The following is a 23,500-nucleotide window of genomic DNA, read 5'->3' as shown; positions in this document are numbered from 1 at the left end:
CGCGCCCTCCGCCTTTCACTTCCCCGCGGCGGCACTGCGCATGCGCGGGGGCGGCGGGGCGGTGCGCAGGCGCGGCGCGGGCGCAGCCTCGCCATGGCGGAGGAGGCGGCGGTGCGGGCCCAGGCGGAGACCGTGCGGAGGCTCAAACAGGACAAGGCCGATGCTGAGGAGGTGCGGGGGCTCCGGTGTTCCCGGGAATGGGGTGCTGGGGTTCCGGTGTTCCCGGGAATGGGGTGCTGCGGAGCAGCAGTATGGCTGGGAGCGGCGGGGAATGAGAACTGGGGCGCCGGCTGTGTTGGGATGGGCAAGAGGGGCTTGAGGGAGCGGGGGGCACCGGGGCTGGGCCGGGCCGGGCCGGGCGGTGGGTGAGAACTGGGGGTACTGGTGTACAGGTTACTGGTGTACAGGTTACTGGGGTACAGGTTACTGGGCTGGGGCTGGCGGCTTTGGGAAAAGAGGGGTTGGAAAGGATGGGAGTGCAGGGCTGGGAAGTGGAAGGGCTGAGGGTGCAGGGGAGACTCCTGGTGGGAGCCGGTGATGGCAGTGTTAGATTGAAGGGGAGGATGTTTGGGAGGAACTGCTGGAAACCGCTGGTGCGTGTAACAGCTGGTGGTGCTGGGGATAGGAATGGGGAGATAGCTGTGGATGGTAATGGAGGTCGTGGGAGTCGGGGGATGGTGGGGGTGTTTGCGTTGTTGAGATAGGGGTGCTTGATGAAAAGTGGGAAGTGCTGGAGAGCAGCAGGGAGCCTCCCTCGGGTTGCTGAGAAGCTGGGAATAGTGGGTGTACTGAGGTTGTGGAGTCCAGGTGAACTGGGAATGCTGTGGTTGAAGGTTCTGGGGAAGGCAGGGGGCTGGGCCTGCTGGGTGGTCTTATCCCCAGCTCCCTCCTTGCTCCATCCCCAGATTGCAAAGGAAGTGGCAAAGTTGCTCGAGATGAAGGCACAGCTGGGGACAGATGAGGGGAAACACAAGTTTGTGCTGAAGACCCCGAAGGTAACTCCTGTCTCCTATGCCCTCTGTATGCATGTCCTCCCCCAGACACACAGCCAGCAGCCCCTACATATCTGTGAGCCAGAGTCCAGTGTGGCCACACCTGTCTTTGTTCACGTTTCTGTTTCCACTTTCATTTTTAGCAGCAAACAGGGAGGGGAGGGATGAAAACATTTCCTGACAGCATTCAACTCAGACACTCACTGCCTTAGAGGCTTCTTGGTGACATTCCAACCAGTGCTGGTGTGGTCAGGAATTTCCCTTCTAATCAAGCTTTATTGTAGCTGCCCAGTGTGATAGGGTTCATACCTGCCCTTAGTCTGAGGGGCTCATTTACTGAACAGGTCTGGCCAGCTGCTGGAATTTCTGTGTCCTCTTGTGGAAAGATCCTGCCTTCACAAGTAGTTTTTCAGCCTCCAGGCCCCTAAGAATAGTGTCCATAATGCAGTTTCTGCTGAAATACTTTGTAACCTGAATATTTCATCGGAGACCACCTGCTTCCATGCTGTGGTGTGAAGACAGTTATGAATCTGTTCACAAACAAACTAGGCTGTGGTGATGCCACTGACACAAGAAATTATAGACACATGGAGTGGTTTGGGTTGGAAAGACCTTAAAGCTCATCTCATTTCACCCCCTGCCATGGGCTGAGACACCTTCCACTATCCCAGGCTGCTCCAAGCCCCATCCAGCCTGGTCTGGGATGCTGCCAGGGATGGGGCTTCCCAGCTTCTCTGGGCAACCTGACAGAGAATAATTTATTCCCAATATTTAAAAGTCTCAGAACTGTCTCTTTGTTCATTTCCTTTATGATATGTTTTGTTGAATGTAATTGTGGTGTGATGCCTGGAAAGTGGAAGGGTATTTCACTGTTTAAAAGTGTGGAGAAGGGGAGTTTGCAGCCCTGTTGAGTGCCAGAGAAACTCAGTTGAGTTTCCAGCCCATCTCAGGCTTGTCAATGGCAGCTGAAGGCCATCTGAGTGATCTGTGGGTGGGAGTGCTTCCTCATGCCTAACTGGGTTTATAAAGTAGAAGTTGGAGATCTAGCTAATAACAATGATTTTTATGTTACTGAGGGCATAAAGGTGGTAATTGAAATAATTCAGTGGTCCTTGACACCAAAGAAATGGAAAGGGTGCATGGCCCTGTGAATTGTAGACAGACATTTCACAAGCATTGCATTTTGAAAGATGATTTTTCTCTGTGTTTGGAAATTGCAGAGCTGATGGTTGTTGCACAGTTTTAGAGCATGTCTGTCCTCTGTTTCCACCTTTGGGGTGGCTCACTGGGTGGGGATCTGGCTAATAGTTCTGCATCAGAGCTGAGGACAGGTCCTAGTTGCACTGTCAGGCTCAAAAGCACTGAACTCTGACTGCTGGATCTGTTTTATCTCCTTTGTTTCCTGTACTGTGAAACTCCTGACTTAGGTTTTCCTCTGCAGACCATGGCAGACTCTGTCTGAGCTGTGTCCTGATGTTTTCCAACGTTTTTAGTGCTGTTTACCAATATCTGGTGTCTGGACCTGTCTCTCTGGCTTTGTTAGGAATATGGCACCTTCTTCATATTGCCTCTGGCATCTTTCTCCTGTCATGCCTCTAACCCAAAGTGTCCTTTGCTCTTTTTCTTCCCTCATCCCAGGGCACGCGGGATTTCGGCCCCAAGGAAATGGCCATCCGTGAGAGGGCCTTCAAAGCCATCATCTCGTGCTTCAAGCGCCACGGGGCTGAAGTCATCGACACGCCGGTGTTCGAGCTGAAGGTGGGTGAGGACACAGCAGGTTGGCTCAGCTGCTGAGGATCCTGCAGCTCAAAGTGTTGAGGGTTGAGTTTCCTTCTTCCCTTCCTAGGCATTCTCCCTTTCTCTCCTTGTTTTCTGTGTGCTCTAGGGCTGATCCCCTGTCACTGAAGATGCCATTTGTTCGTGTGTTGTTTTGTTGTAGGAGACACTGACAGGGAAATACGGTGAAGACTCGAAGCTCATCTATGATCTGAAGGATCAGGGAGGAGAGCTGCTGTCCCTACGCTATGATCTGACAGTATCCTGCCACAGCTGGTGCTGGGGGGCCTTTGCAGTCCTCCTTTTGGGAGGACTTACTGTCCTGAGGGGGAGGAGGGACCCCAAACTGACCAGGAGAGCATGAGCAGGCAGTGTGGTTCAGTGGGTGCAGAACCCTTGCTCAGTTATTTACTGTGCATTGCTTCTGTTTGGTGAAGAATCATGGAATATCCTGAGGTGGAAGTGACCCCAAGGATCATTAAGTCCAGCTCATGACCCTGCACAGGACACTCCAAGTGCCTGAGAGTGTTTTCCAAATGCTCTTTGAGGTCTGGTGCCATGACCACTTCCTTGGGGAGCCTGTGCCTGTGCCCAACAACCCTCTGTGGGAAGAACCTTTTCCTGATATCCAGCCTGACCCTCCCCTGACACAGCTTCACTCCCCATGTGTATGGAAGTACAGAAGATCAATACTGAGTGTGGTTTCTCCCAAGCAGGGTTCCCAGAGCAGACTGCTGCAGTGCACAGCCCACATGACACTGAGATCCAGCCTAAGGTGGTGCTGGAAGAAGCCTGAAGGGACACTTGGAGGCAGCGTGTGGAGACCTTGGGGAGCTGTGATGAGTCCAGCTGTTCCTCAGCAGTCCTTCGCCCCCAGGGCACTGGTGGGAGACAGTGAGGACCCAGCACTGCCTGTGACTGATACCTGGGGGGGGATGATCCCTCCTTGTTGCCATCCTTAACTCTGTCTCAGGTGCCCTTTGCTCGCTATCTGGCCATGAACAAGATCACCAACATCAAGCGCTACCACATTGCCAAGGTGTACAGGAGGGACAACCCGGCCATGACCAGGGGCCGCTACCGCGAGTTCTACCAGTGTGTGAGTTTGGCTGTGGGCAAGGACCCTGCTGGGACAGGCTGTAGGCTGTCAAAGTAACACCTGTGTTACCCTTCCCTGTGCCTGTGGAAAACTCTGAAAGATCCACTAATCTCCACAGTGTGTTTTTGTGAGTGTGAAAAATAACTGGAGAGTGGGAGAGTGGGTGTGGCAGGTGTGACACGGTGCTGGTGTGGTGTGGAACTTTGTCATAGAGCCCCCAGGTATCACCTCCTTTGCACTGCATGGGAGGGCAGCTCCTTGCTCTGTCCCACAGTGCTTGCTGGATGGGTGGTGGGGAAGAATTTCCTTCTGATCCCAAATCTGGCAACAGTTCAGCTCTGAGTGTGTTAGCAGGACATACCAACCAGGCAAATCAGTAGCATACAGCACTTCCCTTCCATTTATTTAATTTCAAAGGAAGGGAAAACCCAGAGGCCAAATTACAGAACAAGTAACAAAGCAATTTCCTTCGTGGCTCTCTCATGGTAGCCCTAAGGAGCAGCTTTGCTCAGCTCTACTGACACAGTCCCCAGGGACTCATATTGCAAACAATTCCTTTTGTTTGAGAATATTCCTACTTCATTATACAACCCCTGGGAATACCTTCCAGCTTTGGCTTGGTGATTCCTGTTTCCAGATGACTTGGGGTCATTACCTCCTGTCTCATCTACTCCAAGATCTCACTCCTAGGATAGCTAGAAATGGTCTTCTAATATCCAGGCTAAATGTATTTGTACCTGATTGTTTCCTTCCTCTCATTTGAAGAGGTCAGCTCTCAAAATAGTAGCTATCATCCCTTGATATGTATTCTTTCCCAGCTAAACATTTGGGAAATGTTTAGAGAAATCTTCCCCTCCTTAGACCATATAAATCAAGCTCTGTTACCTTTGTTACCTTGGATATATTTTCATTCTTTTCTCAGCCAAGACCTTTTCCTGCAGCTTTTCTTCAATATAATTCACCAGCCCCTGTTTTTTTTTCAGTGACATTTCATCTGTGCCATTTACAGCGATATCGGCACTTTCCTGACTTCCTGTACACTTCCTGTACTTCCTCACCCAACTTTCCCAGGGATTGCATCAGCCCTTTTTGCACTCAGCTGATGAGGAATTAACTATATGATCCCATCTCTTCCTCCAATGCCCCAGTTTATTTTGAGACCTTGGTGAAGCCCTGTTGAAATATATCCACATAATGAAAATTATTCTTGAACCCACAATCTCACTGAATACTTTGCATTTGGGGATTCCTAAACAGGAGCTGAAGAAGCCTTGGGGACTCTCACCGCTCTCTGGAGCAGTGTTTGCTTCTCTCCACACTGGAGACAAGTCAAAGAAGGGCTCTCTTGTTGCTTCTGTGTTTTATTTCTCTCTGAACACTGATGTTGTTTCCAATCATGGGATACCAGCCTATTAAAGCATCTTGATGTTGGGCTTTGGTTCTTCTATGTGCTAGTTCATTTGGGGATCTCTGGTGGGGACCATTCAGGGTTCGTGATTGCTTTTTCTGTCTTAGGAATTGAAACTCTGGGTTTGCTTCTTTTGCCTTCTTTAATCATTAACTTGATTAGCATGTGTATTAAAAATGCATCCTAAGAATCAAGGCAAAACATTTGGCATTTAAGTCATAGCAAATGAGAAGTAACTTTTATTCCTTTTTCTGGTTTCTTTGTTCTATTTATTTACTGCTGTTCCTCCTTTTTGTTGTTTTTTGAGGATCTCTGTTTCGGAGTGTCATACAGCAACTGTAGTGTACAAACTCTCTGAAATGCAGTGGACATGAGAGCACTGCTGCCTGCCATGGCAGAGGTCCTAACCCACATCCTGTCCCTTTTGGGTTTAATCTGTAAGGGTTAGTGGTGCCTCACATCCCAGTTCTGTTGGGTTTTGTATACAAACTCCTGTTTCCAGCAGTTGAAGCTGGTTTTCTGCAGCTATGCTGTGGTGCTGAATCACTCACTGCCTTGCCTCTGCCCCCAGGACTTTGACATTGCTGGGCAGTTTGACCCGATGATTCCCGATGCCGAGTGCCTGAAGATCGTGCACGAGATCCTGAGTGACCTGCAGCTCGGGGACTTTGTCATCAAGGTGAGACTGGGTGGCTTCTCTGTGCCACTGTGCAGTGGTCATTGCTCTGTGGTTTTTCACAGTAGCACCTGCTCCCACTCTAAGGCCTGGCCCAGAGTTTGTCCCTCCTCTCTGCCTGGAAGCAAATGTGCTTCCCCTTGTTAAAGATTGGGCCTCCACTTGGGTTTGCTTTGAGCTGAGAATGACAGGAGTTTTCCTGAGGCTGCAGCTGACAGTGTTCTCCCCAGAACTAGCCACTGTCCCTTGCAAAATACCAGCAGCCAGCTAGAATGATAGAATGGTCTGGGTTGGAAGGAACCTTAAATATAATCCACTTCCATTACCCTGCTATGGACAGGATCACCTTCCACTATCCCAGGTTGCTCCAAGCCCTGTCCAGCCTGGTCCTGAACCCTTGCAGGAGTGGGGCAGTCATAGCTTCTCTGGACAACCTGTGCCAGTGCCTCACCACTTCTATAATAAAAAAAATTTCTTCCCAATATGGAGTGGAGGTGTCTGTGGCTGTAGAAAGAAATGCGATGGCTCTTCCTAGGCTTGGTAGATGTCAGTTGTGCTATTTGGTCTGCTCTAGGAAGCTCAGCTCCCCAAGAATGGAAAATAGAAATTCAAAATAGCAAAAAAAAACCCTTGACAGATGTCTCCTGTATTTGCTTCCATGCTTAAAACAGGGGAATGAAGCGGGACATGACTGAAGCATCTGCTTGAGTTTGTAATTCCTGATGTGCTGCTCCCTTTCCCCAGGTTAACGACCGGCGCATCCTTGATGGAATGTTTGCAGTTTGTGGGGTCCCAGACAGCAAATTCCGAACCATCTGCTCCAGCGTTGACAAACTGGATAAGGTATGGGCTGGGGCCCCAGGCTGTATCTGCTGCTGCTGGAGTCTCAGTGAATGAACCATGGTCCATGAGAATTGGCTGGAAAATGCTGATAAGCATCACCTTGTTCCCACCTTTCCCGGGAGGGGATACATGCAGGGCACAGCATTCACATCGGGAGAGTGGATCCTCTGTTTTGTTACCCACTATCCCATGAGATCTGATAAAAGGAAAGGTGGGAGGGGAAAAAGGTTCTTCACATAGGAGGTTCAATATCTCAAATCTTCACCTGCTCAAGGTGTTGCTGCTTATGGAACAGGCTCATGAAAACCTGCACCAAATTAGGCTAGGGCATGTTAAGAACAGCAGTTTGTGTCTCTTTACATGTGGTCATGGTTCTTTGTTGAAGGGTGAACTGCCTTTTCCTGTGGAGGGCTCATCAGGCAGTCAAATGAAGGCAACTGGAGGAGGTCTCACTCACAGCACTGTTAACAGAGATCCATTGCAGAGGCATGTCCAGAGTTTGGGGTTTGGGGCTGTGTATGTGTGGAAAAGCAATGGGCAGAGAGCATTTGGATTCTTTCTGATGGGATCATTTCCTTGTGATTTATCTCAGTGCAGCTGGATGGGATCAATACTCTGGTTGTCTGACTCATGGTCAGTGGGAAAATGGCAGCATATTATGCTTACATTGGATTTTTTCCATTACCCAACCAATAGCTCACACATTTCCAGGTGATTCCATGACCAGCAACACTTTCCTGAATGGTATTTATGACTAAGTACCTAACCAGGGAAACCACAGCAGCAAGATGGGTCTCAGACTTGATGGTTATACAGTGCTGATACTTGATTCTGGCCAGAAATCTAACTACAGGTATTTTTATAGGGTTGAGATAGAAACAGGCTGTGCAGAGGTACAAGAAATGGAGTTATGCATACATGACTGTGCTCTGAGAGCTGCTGCTTCTCTCATGCACTTTCTAACCATGATGATGGGATTCTGCCATGCAGAGGGGAGCCTGTGTCCCTGGTCCAGTGGCATATGCTCTTCTCTCCCCTCACAGGTGCCCTGGGAAGAAGTGAGGAGTGAGATGGTGGGAGAGAAGGGGCTCTCTCCCGAGGCTGCGGATCGCATCGGGGAGTATGTCCAGCTCCATGGTGAGCACCACGGGGTCGTGCCCTTAGCCTGGTTCTGGGCTGGGGATGGAAGGTGCAGGGCACACACCCGGCTGGCTGGGGCCACCGTGCCGGGTGCTGCTGCCCTGGCACACCTGAGGCATGGCTGGTCCCCACAGGTGGGCTGGACCTGATCGAGCAGCTTCTGCAGGACCCACAGCTATCCCAGAACAAGGTGGCCAAGGAAGGGCTGGGGGACATGAAGCTGCTGTTTGAGTACCTGACCCTGTTTGGCATCACGGGGAAGGTGAGGAGGTGTGGGGGCAGGAGGGGCTGCTGCCCTGGCGGGTCCCGAGCAGGCGGTGATGGGGCCGCCCTTGTGCCCTGCAGATCTCCTTCGACCTGAGCCTGGCGCGGGGCCTGGACTATTACACGGGGGTGATCTTTGAGGCTGTGCTGCTGCAGCAGGAGAACGAGCACGTGGAGGAGCCGGTCAGCGTTGGCAGCGTGGCCGGGGGCGGCCGCTACGACGGGCTGGTGGGGATGTTTGATCCCAAGGGCCGGAAGGTGCCCTGTGTGGGGGTCAGCATTGGCATCGAGCGCATCTTCTCCATCCTGGAACAGAGACTGGAGGTAGGTGCCTTTGGTGCTCAGCTCAGCATGGTTAATCCCAGACTCCAGCAGATGCTGAAGTGAGTGTTCCTTGCCCCAGCCTTTGGAGAAGCCAGCCAGGCCTCTGCTGTGCTCTGCATCACGAGTCAGAACCAGGATATAACCTCCAATTCTCTGGCCTGGCAGATGGTGTCTGAGGCTGAAGACAAGACCCTTCTTCCACAGCCCTCAGACATGGCTTCTCCAGCTGCAGCTGGTGGGGGCACTTTAATCCTCAGCCTGGGCAGGTACCTTAGTGTTCCCCACTGCACTGGGCATCCACATGAGCCCACATCCTCCTTGGTGAGGCAGCATTGTTCTGCAAGTTAGGCAGCAGCCTCACACATGTGTTTGTCCTGCCTGTGGCATTACAGAGACCAGGCAGGTATCACATGTTACAGGGTAGGAACTGCAGTGCCTCTAGGGGTTTCCCAGATATCTTTTTCCTCTTCCCTCTCATCAGAGTTGTACTGTTCTTCATCCAATGGATGTTATATAGGTTTTTGTAAGCTCCCAAAATGGGCTACATGTTCCCCTCCCCCAGAAGTCTGGTGTTAGTTCTCTCTTGGCAGCCAGACACAACTGGAATTTCTAAATAAAAACTGAATTCCTCCCCCACCACCTCCAGTCCTGGCCAGGTTTGTTCCTTTGCAGGTGACCTTTTAAAGGTTTCTCCCTTCAGCAAGGCAGCAGGGAAATGCCACATGGAGTATCCAACATCTGCCACAGGGGCTGGTGGAGCATTCAGCTTTCTGCTGTTTAACCCATAGTTAGAACCTCAGCTGTAGAGCAGGCAGCTGCCTGTGTCCACCTTCTCCTGGGTGTGTTGCTTCTAAGCTGCTTGGAGCAGTTTAGGAGGCCTTTGGGTGTGGAGAAATTGGAGGGAGGCTGTGTTAAGCATGCATCATGGACAATTGATTCTGCTCTAGGATGGGATCTGTGGGATCTCTCTGACTGTTGAGTTAAGGCTGTTGATCCCTCTGAGCCCAGTCCTCTTCAGTGAAAGATGGATGGAGCTGAGTGTGACCCATCCTGCCCATAGGATCTCAGGTGTCTTGGTATGTCTGTGGCATCTTCTGGGTCCTGTCCCCTCTCTAGGCCTCTGAGGAAAAGATCAGGACAACGGAGACACAGGTGCTGGTGGCCTCTGCCCAAAAGAAGCTCCTTGAAGAGCGATTGAAGCTCATCTCCGAACTGTGGGATGCTGGAATCAAGGTATGACTGTGTGAGGGCAAAGTCAAGAGCTGCCTGGTTCACTCTGTCTGGGAATGGACCAGATCTGGCTTTGCTTTGGGAAGGAGTTACAGGGAGCAGACTGCCTTCCTGAATGGAGCCTTCCTCTTCTCAGCGTCCCAGATCATGGGCTCTCCAGGAAGGGCTGGGCAGCAGGACTTGGTTAGCCCTATAACTGCATTGCCTTGTTGAACCTGGTGCCCAGCCTTCTCCAGGAGTCCATCCTGTCCCCACCACACAACGTCACACTGACCAGACTGGCCCAGCAGTGCCTGGTTGAAGGGGTCCAGTCAAACATCCCAGTTTGATGATTTGTGCTCTGGCTTTCTCCCAGGCAGAGATGCTGTACAAGAAGAACCCCAAGCTGCTGAATCAGCTGCAGTACTGTGAGGAGACAGGCATCCCTCTTGTCGCCATTGTGGGTGAGCAGGAGCTCAAGGATGGAGTCGTCAAGCTGCGGATCGTGGCAACCAGGGAGGAGGTATGGCCCGTGGCATGGTGGGGTTGGCTATGTGACCTTTCAGCCCAGCTCAAACCAGCCCTCCAGACCCAGTGCTGTTTCCAGCAAGTTCTGTAACACCCCATGTTCCAGTTCCTTGCCCCATGCAGCTTCCTGGAGTCACGAAGTGCTGTTGTTTCCAGCTCTGGGGAGTTTCCTATAATGTGGCCTCCCTGAACTCCTCAGTTCAGGAGCCTGGAGCATGGAGCGGTGATTCAGTGGCACTCTTGGAATGAGTGAGACTGAACAGAAGTTGGTTAACCCTGAACTGCAGGGCTGCTCCATGCCCGTTCCCTCAGGACAGATTCCCAAAACAGGCAGCACTGGAATCAGTGCACAGGCCACTGGCTAAGATCACTACATAGATCAGTAACTTAGGAACCAATAGGAAAGTGTGAGAAGAACATCTTTGTCACAATCATTATGTAGGAGAGGGTTTATTGGGGTTGCTGGCATGTGCCTGCTCTTACAGGTTCAGCTCTGGCTGCTGCAGCCCACTCAATCCCTGTAGAGAGACTGGTGACACCTTGGTGTGACCCCCTGAGACACAGGGCCACGACTGGTGACCTGTCAAACTGCTGGAGTTGTATTGAAGCAACCTTTTGCTCCCCTGTATAGGTTAATGTCCGCAGGGAGAACCTGGTGGAGGAGATCAGGATACGAACGAGTCAGTGTTAACCCCTTCAGATGCATCTACTCCTTTGCTGGATTCCAGCTGACAGATTTCCTTCCATAAATGCCTTCACCAGACTGTGCAGCAGTGGGTGGAGTGAGAGGGTGACTTTGAAAGCTGTATTTATTCTTGTCTTAAGCCCTTCCTTCCCCAGTGGGAGCCAAGAGGCTGCACTGACTCCTGTGCCATGCCCTGGCTCTTGAGAATGGTGCGGGAAAGATGTTGTGGAAGTGGCTATGGCAGATGCTGGCCACACGTCTGCCACAGCGACCCATGGAGCAGCAAGTCCCGGGGGTTTGGCTGCAGCTTCTTGTTCCCGTCGCTTTGAATAACCATCCCGGCCCATCTCTCTGCCCTGGCTGCAGGGGCTGACCTTATCCCCAGCAAAATGTAATGGCGCTGCTCCCAGAAACATAATAAATCTGTCTGTCCCCTGCTGTGACTCCTGTCTCTGCTTGCTGCTCGGGGCAGGGATTTGCTCACCTGCCTCGTTAAGCCGAAGCTGTTCTTTAAAGGTCATTGTGGATGTTTCTGCAGCCATAACGTTTCCTCCTCCCTCTGGATAGCCCTGGTGCTGCCAGGCCCTGTGACAGGTGCAGAGCCAAACCCCCACACCTCCACAAGCGACCTCCCCATCAGGGTGTGACAGAACCCCCATCTACCGGGGGTGGCTCAGGGTCCCCCCCAGACCCCTTCCCTGCTGAGCCACACATTTTGCCTGATGTCCCCAAAACAAGTCAGTTTTTAAACCTGTGGGTCCCTAAACAAGGGTAAGACATGAATAAAGAACAATACATCTTTTCTGTGCATGAAAGTGTAAGACGGGAGTAGCAGGGAAAGCAAGGTAAGAAAGGGCTAGGAAAAGGTAGAACGAGGCAAGGGAAGGAAAATTAAGGCAAGGAAGGGATATGGAAGGCCTCCATTGTCAGACCTTGCCAATCCGTCCCTTGCCCTGTGCGCCCATGGGAGCTCCGTGGAGGTTCTGAGGGAGCCACGGGCACCATCGCGGCCCGGCTCGGCCAATCACAGCCGCAGGCCATGCCGGCTCGGCCAATCACAGCCACAGGGCATGCCCAGCCCAGCCAATCACAGCCACAGAGCATGCCCAGCCCAGCCAATCACAGCCACAGAGCATGCCCAGCCCAGCCAATCTCGGCCCGTCTGTTCCCGCCTCGCTCATCTCCCTGAGCTCTCCCCTCAGGCTTTGCCTCCGCCGCTCCGGGAGCCGGTGGCGCCCGGTCCCCGCTGTCCCCTCCTTCCCCCGGGAGAATTCCCAGCCAGAGCCCGAACGCGAACGAGGAGCCTCCGCCAGCCCTTCCCGGACTCCAGAAGCACCTGCCGCAGCGAGGCCACGGTTCCGCCGGCTCCCGGAGCAGCCCCTCAGGCGAACGGCGGGGCGGGCCCGGGCTGAGGGGCCGGGCCGGGCTGAGCGGGCAGAGCTTGGCGGGACGGAGGCCGGATTGAAAGGGCGGCTGTGATTGGACGAGGCGGAGAAAGGCGGGCCGGGATTGGCGGGGCCGGGCGCTGCCTCCGTCCGGGTGGGCGGGGCTTGGACTCTGTGGGGCGCGGCCGCGGCGCTCGGGACGGGGCGGTGGGGCCGGAGGGCGAGGCCGGGAAGGATCAGAGAAACCAGACACGGAACAGGCTGGCAAGGGAAGGAAATCAAGGCATTGATGAAGGGAAGGGGGTGGTGAACAGGGCAAGTGAGAGCTTTGTAAGGCAAGGGAGGGGTAGGGAGGAGAAGGCAGGTGAGGCAGAATCAATGGAGGGACAAGGTACATAAGGCAGTGTGAGGGAGTGGTTGAAAGGTGAGGCAAGGCAGAGCACTGGAGCGGCACAGGCTCGGGGCAGAGGGCTGGAAAGCCACCCTGTTGGAAAGGCCCTGGGAGTGCTGGTTCACAGTGAGTGTTCACACAGAGTGTGCCCCAGAGGGTCAGGAGGCCAAGGGCACCTGGCCTGTACCTGCTGTAGTGTGACCAGCAGGACCAGGCCAGTGACTTCCTCTCTGTCCTGGGTCCAGTTCTGAGCCTGTCACAAGGAAGACTTTGAGGGGCTGTTGCATGTCCAGAGAAAGGAATGGAGCTGGGGAAGGGTCTGCAGAGCCAGACCTCTGAGGAACAGCTGAGGGAGCTGGGGGGGGCTCAGATTTGAGAAAAGGAGATCTCGGGACCTTCTTGCTGTCTTCAACTCCCTGAGAGGAGGGTGGAGATCAGACTCTTCTCCCAGGGAACAAGGGACTCGATGAGGAAATGGCCTCAAGCTGCACCAGGGGAGGTTCAGGACATCAGAAAGAATTTTTTAATGGAAAGGATGGATAAGCACTGGAACAGGCTGTCCAGGGCAGGGGTGAAATCACCATATCTGGAATTGTGCATAAAACAACTGGACCCAGCACTCAGTGCTCCAGTCTGGTTGACAAGGTAGTGATTGGTCACAGGTTGGACTCAATGATTTTGGAGGTATTTTCAACCTTAATGCATGATAAAAAGGGTAAAGAAGAGCATTGAAAAACACCTTTGCTGATATTTTAATTTAAAATGTTTAATTGCATTTTTAGATATCAATTTCTGTTTGCAGTTACACTTTTCAAAAGGTTGTGCATGTCAGCATCGGGCCGCTGAAATAAAAGCTTCCAGCAGGGTTAAAACTGAGAGCACAGATAGTAAATATGAATTGAACCTTTTTAGTAATGAAGCATCTACTTTCATCATTAAAATGAAAAGAAACAGTTTTTTTGTTGTTGTTTGATGGCTCTGGTAGTAACCAAAGAAAAAAGAACAAACCTAGTACAATACAAAATATGAAACCAAACAGTGATTTCAGACATTGCCTCAGTGGGCTGATTAACTATTTGCAAATGCTTAAACATGCAGAAATGTAGGTGATAGTCTTTGTTTTATCTTAACAATAAGGCCAGTGGAGCTTCATCTTCATAAACTGCTGAATAGAAGTATATTGCATACCCTTCAACTTAGAAAATTAAAATTAAATAGTGCTCTAATTAAAATGCTAAGTAATAACACCAGGCAGTAATTCTTATCTGGTTTAAATGAAGACAAAAGATATTTCTGAAGTGGAAGTTTGATGCTGATGCAACATTCCCCCCCATATATTTATACAGCTTAAGATTTATTTGTTTCCTTGTGATGCTTTTTAGCATGTACCTCAAATCTTTACTTATCATACCTATTAGGTGGTGGAACTAATTAATAAGAGAGCAATTCTGCTGCAATGGAGGTTATTTAGATTTTAGTTTAAAGCAGTAAAAATACACCTATAACCTCTTGATATAATTTCACATCTCTAGAAGGAATCCTGTGGATTAGCAAAGGAAAGCAGACAGTTGGCACTGGTGATCCAGTGGCTAAAGAGCTGCAAAATTCTGAGTAATTTCTCCACTAATGATGTAGCTAAAGCTGTTTGGTGGCCTGAGGTGCTGGTTCTGGGAAGCATCAGAGCTGTCTCTAAGAAACTGGATGAAGCCAAGAGCAGCATTTACTCTTACTAACACTCAACATTTTAGCTGCTGCTGATTTTAAGTTCCTTTGAGAAGTACTGGTTCCTCGAATTAATTGTTTGTGTTCCAGAGTGTGTGCGCTTCAAACTCGCAGGGAATCGATTTCCTCATCCTCAGTTCCCACCCCCAGGCTTTCTGAGATGAATTAGGAGTGGGTGACAGCAAAATTTAAATGTGTTATCTGAGTGTGTGTGAAGCAGCTTGAGAAATTGAAACTATGGATACTTCTGCACTCTGCATTATAAGAGAGGTGTGAAATGATCAGAGGATATTAACAGAATTTCTTAAAAAATCTTACAGAAGAGGCAGTGCTCCGGAGAACTCTGTGGGATATGGGATGGGACTGCATGTACCAATTAAATCCACAGTGCCAATAGCTCACAGCAGCTCTGCAAATCTGTGCTGTTTACAGGAACCAGGCAGTAAAACAAAAAAACAAAAAAAAACCAAAGCAAAACAAAAAAAAGGCTTATTGGAATTACAGTTTCAAATGTGATACCCTGGGATTTTTTTCTGCTTTTCAAAGCCTTGATTCCATAGACTTAGGGGGTTGTCTTGGACCTTTCTTAATTCATCTTGTGGCCTCTTCCTTTCGTCTCTGCTTGACTTGCACAGCTGAGGTGGAAATAAGTGATGGTGGAAGCACAGAAACAGCTCAAACTGTGTTTTTTCTGCCAGGTGGGGTGTTGGGACAGGGATATTTGATAACTACAGATAACTGGATCTGAGCTGCATAGCATGATCTTGGCTTTCCAATAGCTGGGGGGAAGGTCGTGGAAAAGTATAATTGTTACCTAACATTTAACTTGATTTCTTTTATGAAGAGTTTTCATAACCTGAAAGTTATTGATCTGTCACATCAGAAACCTCCTTCTCCAGAGTGAATGGAGATGTGCACCAGAAAAATTACCTGATGGAAAGCGGATATTTTCTTTGAAGGGGATTCTGTCTTTTGTCTCAGGAGCAGTGCAGAGAGAAACCTTGTATGTTTATCCCCTGGAAATATGGCATATACAAAAGATCTGGTTGGGAGTCAAGTTATCTATTTTGTTATCTTAGGTAAAACTGAGCTGGACCTGCTAAGATCTGAATCTGATTGCAGATATGGAGTGTTTTGATGACATGTAATGAGCCTCTTTAGGAGACAACTGACAGATCTGAGAACCCAGGAAGCATGTGAGTGTTTTTTCTCTTTTTGAGGGAAGTGTCAGAGGGGCTGAGAGATTCCCCCTTATATTGTGAAGATATCTAGCTGATGATTGTACTAGGAAGATAAAATTAAATATTTACAAGGAGAAGTCTTATTCCCCTTCTCCGGGATTTCATTATTCAGGCTAGAAGAAGAGAGTTTTGGCTTCTAACCCAGCACCAAAAATGTCACTGTACTTCTACTTCAGGCCCAAAGCAAAGCAAAGCAAACAAAACCCAGATCTCTCACTCTTCAGGGCCAACACAATTATGAGTTGTAGAATTACAAGATGTCTCATACCTTTTCTTGCAAAGTATAATGGGTATAGGCTTTCCTTATCCTTATCCTTATTCTTATCCTTATCCTTATCCTTACACTTTCCTTATCCTTTTCCTCTTGTGAACTACCAAAATCTTCCCCACTCTCACGCAGGCAGCTCTGAACAGGGAGCATCACTGCACAGAAGAAATATGATTTAATGAGGGTCTAGGACAGCCTGCAGTGCTGAAACATGCTGCTGAGGCTGGCAAGCGTATCCGCCACTGCCTACACACCACCAGAACATTTTCTCTCTTTTCCTTCTGCCTTCCCATGCTTTTTCCTCCCCTGGTCCCTCCCTTTCCCCTTCCCATGAAACATCCCATATGCCGTTTCATACAATCCATAGGTTCTGCTCTGCGCCATCCCCAAATTCTCCTCCCTTGCTCTTAGTCTGATATCACCAGGGCCATCATCACCCTTAAGCTTCATGACATTGCCAGGAGAGAGTTGCCTTCACCTCGGTGGGCTTGGATGAGCCAGAAGAGGAGTGGGGACAGTTTGTGTTGGGGTTGGTGCCTCCTGTCTGATGAGCTGAGTGTGGTTTTTGAAGTGAAATGTGTGTTGAGGTAAGGACAAGGAGAGATGTGCAGCAGAGGATACCAAAACACTTCCAGTCACCATAATAAACTTGTTCCTGGTAGGGGGAACTCACTCCTGGAAAACAGAAAAGGTGGAAGTCTGGGAAAGCAGAAGTCAAGGTGAGACCTGGGACCTCTCAGACACACCTGAACACAGGGAGCCACGAGCCTCCCCTGCTTTGCTCTGTGGGGTTGGGTTGGCTTAGGCAAATAATGTCCCAGGGACACAGTGCTTGAATCAAGTGTTAGATATCTGAGAGCTCTGGACAGACGCAGGAGAAAAAGGCTGTATCCAAAACAGCAGCCACCACCAGGAGACAGAAATTATTGTGGACAACTGCAAAACTGGATTATGGAGTTGGTGCTGTTCTCAGGCCAAGTGAGCAAGATCAAAATGCATAAAGGAGAGGAGGGTGTCTCACAAAATCAGGGGCATGTTATCCTATGGAATGCATGAATGAGGCCAAGCACAGAAACAGAGGAACCAAGCACGGAAAGTTAATTCTGCACGTCCAAAAACTGCTCTGAAGAAGAAAAGGTGGAGAGGCCATGAAGGACTGCTTGAACAAGCCACCTATAGCAACCCATTTTGGAGTATTTCATCAGGCACTGGTAGCTTGGAAGGACTTTTCCCTGAGCAGTACTCAAGGAGCTCCATGGGGAATTCAGGCGTACAATAAATGTCTCCAGAGCTTCTGTCCATGTGTCCTGATCATTAGCCAAGATAGAATGGAAAGAAGTCTCAAAGTGGAGATGAAAATCTCTTGGCCCCTGGTGAGAAGGCGAAGGTAACCAGCACGGACATTTGGGCACCTTCAGCACTGGCTGGTGGATGCTGGACACAAGCGGAGGGGAATGGGCAGACCTGGCCATGAATGGAGAAATGAACATGGGATAAGCGTGGGTGGAGAGGAATGATGCTGATCTGTGGGGACAGGGGAGAGAATGGAAGAACCCTAAGAGTGGATGGAGGGAAAGGGAATGAACCTGAGGGCGCAAGGGGCTGACCCGGCCCTAATGTCTATTGCACTCAGAAACCTTTCCAGTCCCCAAAGCCCCTTCCCTCCTCAGGATCCCACCTTCTGCCCAAGGGTCGCAGACATCCCCGCCCCTTCCCCAGCTCCGCCCGGGAGATCCCCCGCGCCCCCCCGGCGCTCTCCAGCCCCCGCCCCCGGTCCCGCCCCGGTCCGCCCCGGTCCCGCCCCTCCCGCCGCAGCCGCCGCGGGTCCGGGCCTGGGCAGGCGGCGGCGGGGGCGCCGCGCCGGGCGGGCGGCGGGGCCATGCTGGGCAAGGACTACATGCTGGCCATCGTCCTGGTCAACTGCGACGGTCAGCGCGGCGGGCAGGGCGGCCACAGGCACAGCCTGCGGCTCAGGGGCGGCTTGCAGGACCGGGGATGAGTAGTGGGGCCGGTGCCGGGTTGCGGGACCGGAGTTGGGTTGCGGGGCCGGAGTCGGGTTGTGGGGCCGGGGTCGGGCTGTGGGGCCGAGCCCCGAGGGTGGGAGCGGCGGCCGCGCCCGGCGCTGTCCGCGGTGCTGATCGCGGCCCGCGGCGTCCGGCCCGGCCCGGTCCCGCCGCTCCCGGCCCCGCCAAGGTCGCCGGGAGCGCCCCCCCCGCTTCAGGGGCACCTCCACATCCAGGTGTCCCCACCCCCGGAGCACCCCCTCCCTCCCGGCCCCGGGACCGCGCCCGGCCCCGCAGCCCCGGCCGGTCGGAGCGCGCCCCCCCCGCGGGCCGGGCTCGCTCCGGCCGTGCTGCGCCACTCGAGTCGGTGCCCGCGCAGGGCGGGGGGTGCGGGGCCACGGCTACGGCACCCTCCGGCTGCAGCCCCCGGGCCGCAATCCCCTGCTGGCCCCCGGCGTCTGTCCCGGCCCCTTTCCCGGCCGAGGGTCACGGCTGACCTGGGTGCCCCGCAGGGTTCCCGGCCTGGCAGGCCCAGGCTGCCCCTGCCCTCTGTGCCCTGCCGGGGTTCCACTGTCCCCCCCGGAGCCAGTGAGGCAGTTCCCTGCACTGGGGTCTGCCACTGCTGCAGCCTCGCTGGCATCGTGCCATGTTCCCTCGCCGGGCTCCTCTCCCAGCCCATGCACCCAGCCACACACCCAGAGGCCACCGCAGGACCCTTCTGCTGCTGGGCAAAGCTGTTGGCTCCTCAGGGCAACTGGGGGATCTTTCTCCCCACCCCGTATCTCACACACTCCCTCTCTTTACAGACAACCTCTGGAGCGACCAGAGCCTGGAGACAGACCCTGACCTCCCTCCAGGCTGGAGGAAAATCTGTGATTCCCTGGGTACCTATTACTGGCATGTGCCAACAGGCACAACACAGTGGCAACACCCTGCACGCAGCACTGGCCCAGGAGGGCACACGGATGCTGATGGAGAGGAGACGCTCCAGGGAAGGGTAGGGAATGTGGGCAGGGTTGTGAGGGCTGGTGCTGGATTCCACCGCAGGCAGAATCCTGCTGAAGGGCTCTCAGGACATGACTGGTCCAGCCTTCCCTTGGAGCACCCTGTCTGTGAGGGGTTAAGCCCTTTGAAAGGCTCTGGCAGGCTCCATCCTGGCACTCATCCTAGCTGTACTCATCTTGACCACCCAAGACATTCACAAGCTTGTTGCAGACCTGGAAGGGAGGGCTCCTACCTACCTGGTGCCTCCTGACTGCCTCTCTTGCAGCTGTCACCGCTTTCCTCTTCCCTCCCAGGAATGCCAGGGCTCTGCGGCGAAGCACTCGGCAAAGGACCGGCCCATTCCCAGCCCCATGGCTTCGCTGTCCCGGAGGTAGGGCTATCCTTGTGCTTTGCTGGCTTGTTTGTGGGATCCCTGAGCAGTGCTGGGTGCTGGGCCCTGGTGCTCCCCTCCAGAGCAGTCCCCCATGCTGAAACCAGCAGGACCATGCTGGGCACCCCCATGGGATGCTTCCCAGATGGTGACATGGGGGTCTGTTGGTTCCAGGGCATCCTGATGCTTCCCTGGGTGCCCCAGGAGCACGCAGAGGGAGCTCCCCCTCACTACCCCATCCCTCTGCAGGCACTCACTGTCCTGGCATGGAGATGAGTTCCAGCACAGCGCAGAGCCCGGCTCCAAGGTACCGCACCCGCCAGCTTCACTGCCGCATCGTGGGCTGTGCTGGCAGAAGAGGAGGAGGGTGGCAGCTGGCAGGGACGTGGATGGGAGCCAGAGCAGGGGTGACCACTCTGGCACGGTGAGGCGTGCGGGATGGAGGTGGCTGTGCCAGTGGCACTGAAGCCCCCCGTGTCTCTGCTCAGTGCTTTGCTGTGCGCTCTCTGGGCTGGGTGGAGATCCCCGAGGAGGACCTGGCACCTGGCAAGAGCAGCATCGCCGTCAACAACTGCATCCAGCAGCTCTCCAACAGCAAGGGCCAGGGCTCTGCGGAGAACCAGGGCGAGGTAAGAGCCTGGGATGGTGCTGCCAGGCAGGTCCCACCTCAGGGCCGCTGTTGCTGAGGCTGGACCAGGCTGGAGGGGAGCAGTTGGTAGAGTCAACTCTACACAGCGCATCCATCCAATGGTCCCAGGTGTAGAGCAGGTGGGTCTGGCAGGGCGGTTCCCTGGGAACAGTGCCAGGGTGCCCGGGTGGTCCCCACACAAGGGAATGGTGGCTGGGAAGGGCAAGGGAGGAACAGAGCTGACCCCACAGTTGGGGCAGAGCAGGCTGGTGGGGAAGGGGTTTGCCTACACAGGGGCTGGGTGCTGGGGACGCCCAGGCTGTCTGCCAGGCTGAGGGAACCACTGCCTCTCTGCAGGGCCAGGACCTAGTGATGATTCTGAAGAAGGACACCATGAGCCTGGTGGACCCCCTTGACCGCAGCCTCATCCACCGCCAGCCCATCCTCAACATCCGTGTCTGGGGTGTTGGCTGCAACAACGGCAGGTGCCAGGGGCGAGGGCAGAGCTAGGGGCCAGGGGGGTGGCTCTGCCCACCTCGGGGGAGGCACCCCAGCAGTGACCTGTCCCCTCTCCTCCCTCCCGACTGCCACCACGGCTGCAGGGACAGGTAAGGGGGCACAGGGCTGGGCGGCAGTACAGGCAGGGGGCTGCCTCTGCCGGGGTCTCACTGGCTTGCTCATGGCCTTGCAGAGACTTTGCCTTCGTGGCCAGTGACAAGGACACCTGCGTCCTCAAGTGTCACGTCTTCCACTGCAATGTGCCTGCCAAGGGCATCGCCAAGGCTCTGCATGAGATGTGCTCCAAGGTGGGACGCAGGGGCCCCGGAGGGTGTGAGCATGGCCGGGGATCTCGGGGGTGAGGGGAGGCTCCGGGATCCCCGTCTCTTGCAGATCGTGGCCGAGCGAGCTGTAGCGAGCAGCAGGCTGCCCCGCGCCGCCACGCTGGAGCCGATCTCTGCCGAGGACCTGCCGCTGCAAGGTACCGTCCCCCAGCACTGCCGGCTGCTCCCCCTGCCCACAGTCCGCCTTTGAGCCAGAGCCCTCCGGCTTGTCCGGCTGCTTCTCCGGGGTCCTTGGGGATGGGGGGGACACAGCAGGGAACACAGGGGTAGCCCCACCTCTCCCGTCCTGGCAGTGGATATCCTGGAAGCCGTGAGGCAGTCGATGCAGACCTACGAGGCGCTGTACATCGGCAGCCTGCCCGTGCCCAGGGCCATGGGTAAGCGCCGCTGCCCCTCCGCAGCTGGGGACGCCGTGCCCTGGCACCGAGCGGCTTCTGCCCGCACCACGCCCGCAGCCGGGGCCGATGGGCTGGGATGTCCCCCTCCCTAGGGATGGATGTGTTGAACGAGGCCATCGAGAAGCTGACGAGGCGCCCAGGGCGGGAGAACTGGACGCCCTCCCTCATCCACGTGTCCGACACGGCCATGAGGGTGCACCCGGCGCAGGTGGGGAGGGCACAGGGGGCTGCGGCCGGAGCGGGCACGGCGCTGCCGCCGGCAGAGCGGTCCCGGGGGGCGGCAGGGCTGCCCGGGCGGCGGCCAGGGGTGGATGGGCCCGGGGGTCCCCGCAGGAGCCCGAGGAGGCGGCGCACATCTGGGAGTGCCAGGTGCGGTACGTGACCTTCCTGGGGGTGGGCCGGGACGCGCACACCTTCGCGCTCATCGTGGACACGGGGCGACGCTTCCAGTGCGCGGCCTTCTGGTGCGAGCCCGACGCCGGCACCATCTCGGAGGCAGTGCAGGCCGCCTGCATGGTGAGCACGGCGGCACCGCGGTGGGCACGCCCGGCCGGGGGAGCCCGGGAGTGACCCGGTGCCGTGTCCCCCGCGCCGCCTCTCGTGTCCCCGCAGGTGCAGTACCAGAAGTGCCTCGTGGCCGCCGCACCGGGGGCGAAGGCGAAGAGCGCGGCGGGCCGGGGCCGGGCCGGGCCGGCGGCCGCGGGGGACGCTGCCCGCGGGGCGGCCAAGGCGGGGGGGGGCGGAGGCGGAGCGGGGCCCGGGGCCCGCAAGCGGGGACTCTTCTCCTTCCTGGAGGTGTTCCGCCTCCGGCGGGCCCTCCTGCACAGCCCGTAGCGGGCGGGGCCGGCCCGGGGCCGGGGCCGGAGCCGCCGGGAAGGGAAGGAGCCCCCGGCCCCGGCCCCGAGCGCGGCCCCCGGCGGGGCGGGGACAGCCCCGGCCCCGCCCCTCCCGCCCCTCCCCGCCCCGCGGGCCGGAACGGGCGGGGCCGGGCGTGACGTGGCGGGATGGCGGAGTCCTACGTGAAGCCGGGTGAGGGGGCGCGGGGCGCGCGCGGCACTTCCGGTGCGGGGGGGGGGTCCCGGTCCCGGGACACCGCGGGGCCGCCCTCGGGGACCGGGGGTCCGTGTGGGGGGGGACGCCAGGGCCGTACCGGGTGCGGCGAGCGGCGGGAGGGACGTGCCGGGAGGGTCCCGCCCGGCGGGGGAGGCTCCTCGGTCTCCTCCGGTCTCACGGCGCCCTTCGCTGCTGCAGGGAACCAGGAGCGCGGCTGGAACGACCCCCCCCAGTTCTCGTACGGGCTGCAGGCGCAAGCCGGGGGCTCCCGCCGGACCCCGCTCACCCGCCGGGCCCCCGCCCCGCCCGCGGGAGCGCCCCCAGGTCAGCACCGCGGAGCCCCCACCGCCCCTCGCCCTGCCCGGCCGGGCCCGGCGGAGCCCCGGCGGCCGGGACACCGCGGCCCCGCTCCCGCAGCCGCGGTGCCGGCGGCGGCGCAGCCGGGGCCCGGTGCCAGCCGGGTCCGGGCTGACGGGCTCGGCGCCTCTGCCCCGCAGGTGCCCCCCCGGGCCCGCCCAGCGCCCCCGCCGGCCCCGCGCCGCCGCCGCCCCGGGCGCTGGGGCCGCCCCCGCAGGGCTCCGCCGGCGCTGCCCCGCGGGCCGAGGGCCGGCCGGGCGCGGCGTGCCCGGAGCAGGAGGAGTGCAGCGTGTCCGCCGACACCGTCCTCGCCCCGCTGCGGGCAGCCCTGGACGCCTGCCGGGCCACGGTGCAGGTGAGGCTGCGGCTCCGCGGTGCCGAAGGGACGGCCGGGGCGGCCAGGCAGGGGCTGCCGGTTTACAGGAGACCTGAGTGGGGGAGAGAGCCGCCCCTGCCCCGGGGCTCCCCGGAGCTGGTGGGGGCACATCCCCCTCACTCCCAGCTCACCTCTGCTTCCAGAAACAAGTGTGCAATGACATCGGGCGGCGGCTGACAGTGCTGGAGGACGCGTGGGCTCAGGGGAAGCTGTCGGCACCAGTGAGGAAGAGGATGAGCCTCCTGGTGCAAGGTATGGGCTGAAGGGGGCTGCAGTCGCAGCAGCAGCAGGCCCTGGGGCAGAGGCACCCTCGGGATGGTGGATCCTGATGGGGGCCCCTGTCCCAGCAGAGCTTCAGCAGCAGCACTGGGATGCAGCTGATGAGATCCACCGCTCGCTTATGGTGGACCACGTGAACGAGGTGAGCCAGTGGATGGTGGGCGTCAAGCGCCTCATCGCTGAGACGCGGGAGCTGCCCACGGCAGGGACGGACGGCAGCGCTGACACCGAGCCCGCG

General features: G+C 55.8%; 2 protein-coding genes and 1 long non-coding RNA gene across 3 annotated transcripts; 2 read left to right on the top strand and 1 right to left on the bottom strand.

Annotated features, from left to right (window-relative positions):
- Positions 1 to 13: 13 nt before the first annotated feature.
- LOC100224886 (histidine--tRNA ligase, cytoplasmic) lies at positions 14 to 11,387 on the top strand. Its single transcript, XM_030283773.4, has 13 exons — positions 14 to 171; positions 906 to 995; positions 2,631 to 2,750; positions 2,932 to 3,027; positions 3,742 to 3,867; positions 5,847 to 5,954; positions 6,696 to 6,794; positions 7,838 to 7,931; positions 8,069 to 8,196; positions 8,280 to 8,522; positions 9,639 to 9,755; positions 10,108 to 10,254; positions 10,891 to 11,387. The coding sequence occupies exons 1-13, from the start codon at positions 94 to 96 to the stop codon at positions 10,948 to 10,950; spliced, it is 1,506 nt and encodes a 501-aa protein (XP_030139633.2). The 5' UTR covers positions 14 to 93; the 3' UTR covers positions 10,951 to 11,387.
- LOC140685016 (uncharacterized) lies at positions 8,340 to 12,362 on the bottom strand. Its single transcript, XR_012058121.1, has 2 exons — positions 12,281 to 12,362; positions 8,340 to 11,529 (listed from the first exon to the last, which is right to left on the bottom strand). It is a non-coding gene; the product is annotated as an uncharacterized lncRNA (long non-coding RNA).
- Positions 12,363 to 17,720: 5,358 nt separating this feature from the next.
- Positions 17,721 to 23,365, top strand: APBB3 (amyloid beta precursor protein binding family B member 3). The gene is made up of 15 exons (XM_072935301.1): positions 17,721 to 17,879; positions 18,761 to 18,951; positions 19,253 to 19,329; positions 19,579 to 19,636; positions 19,818 to 19,958; positions 20,315 to 20,442; positions 20,560 to 20,565; positions 20,649 to 20,763; positions 20,849 to 20,936; positions 21,093 to 21,176; positions 21,290 to 21,405; positions 21,534 to 21,713; positions 21,810 to 22,226; positions 23,127 to 23,235; positions 23,334 to 23,365. The coding sequence occupies exons 1-13, from the start codon at positions 17,831 to 17,833 to the stop codon at positions 22,029 to 22,031; spliced, it is 1,455 nt and encodes a 484-aa protein (XP_072791402.1). The 5' UTR covers positions 17,721 to 17,830; the 3' UTR covers positions 22,032 to 22,226; positions 23,127 to 23,235; positions 23,334 to 23,365.
- Positions 23,366 to 23,500: the final 135 nt, after the last annotated feature.

The sequence above is a fragment of the Taeniopygia guttata genome, chromosome 13 (genome assembly GCF_048771995.1).
Source record: "Taeniopygia guttata chromosome 13, bTaeGut7.mat, whole genome shotgun sequence".
Taxonomy (NCBI): Eukaryota; Metazoa; Chordata; class Aves; order Passeriformes; family Estrildidae; genus Taeniopygia; species Taeniopygia guttata.
Note: the sequence above shows the minus strand (reverse complement) of the source record. Positions and strands in the feature narration are given on the sequence as shown.

Excerpts from the sequence above, each read along its gene's own strand:
- LOC100224886 (XM_030283773.4), top strand. The coding sequence starts at position 94 with ATGGCGGAGGAGGCGGCGGTGCGGGCCCAGGCGGAGACCGTGCGGAGG. Across the intron at positions 172-905 it reads ACAAGGCCGATGCTGAGGAG|ATTGCAAAGGAAGTGGCAAA; the intron begins GTGCGGGGGCTC and ends CTCCATCCCCAG. Across the intron at positions 7,932-8,068 it reads GGAGTATGTCCAGCTCCATG|GTGGGCTGGACCTGATCGAG; the intron begins GTGAGCACCACG and ends TGGTCCCCACAG.
- APBB3 (XM_072935301.1), top strand. The coding sequence starts at position 17,831 with ATGCTGGGCAAGGACTACATGCTGGCCATCGTCCTGGTCAACTGCGAC. Across the intron at positions 18,952-19,252 it reads AGGAGACGCTCCAGGGAAGG|GAATGCCAGGGCTCTGCGGC; the intron begins GTAGGGAATGTG and ends CTTCCCTCCCAG. Across the intron at positions 19,959-20,314 it reads CTGCGGAGAACCAGGGCGAG|GGCCAGGACCTAGTGATGAT; the intron begins GTAAGAGCCTGG and ends GCCTCTCTGCAG.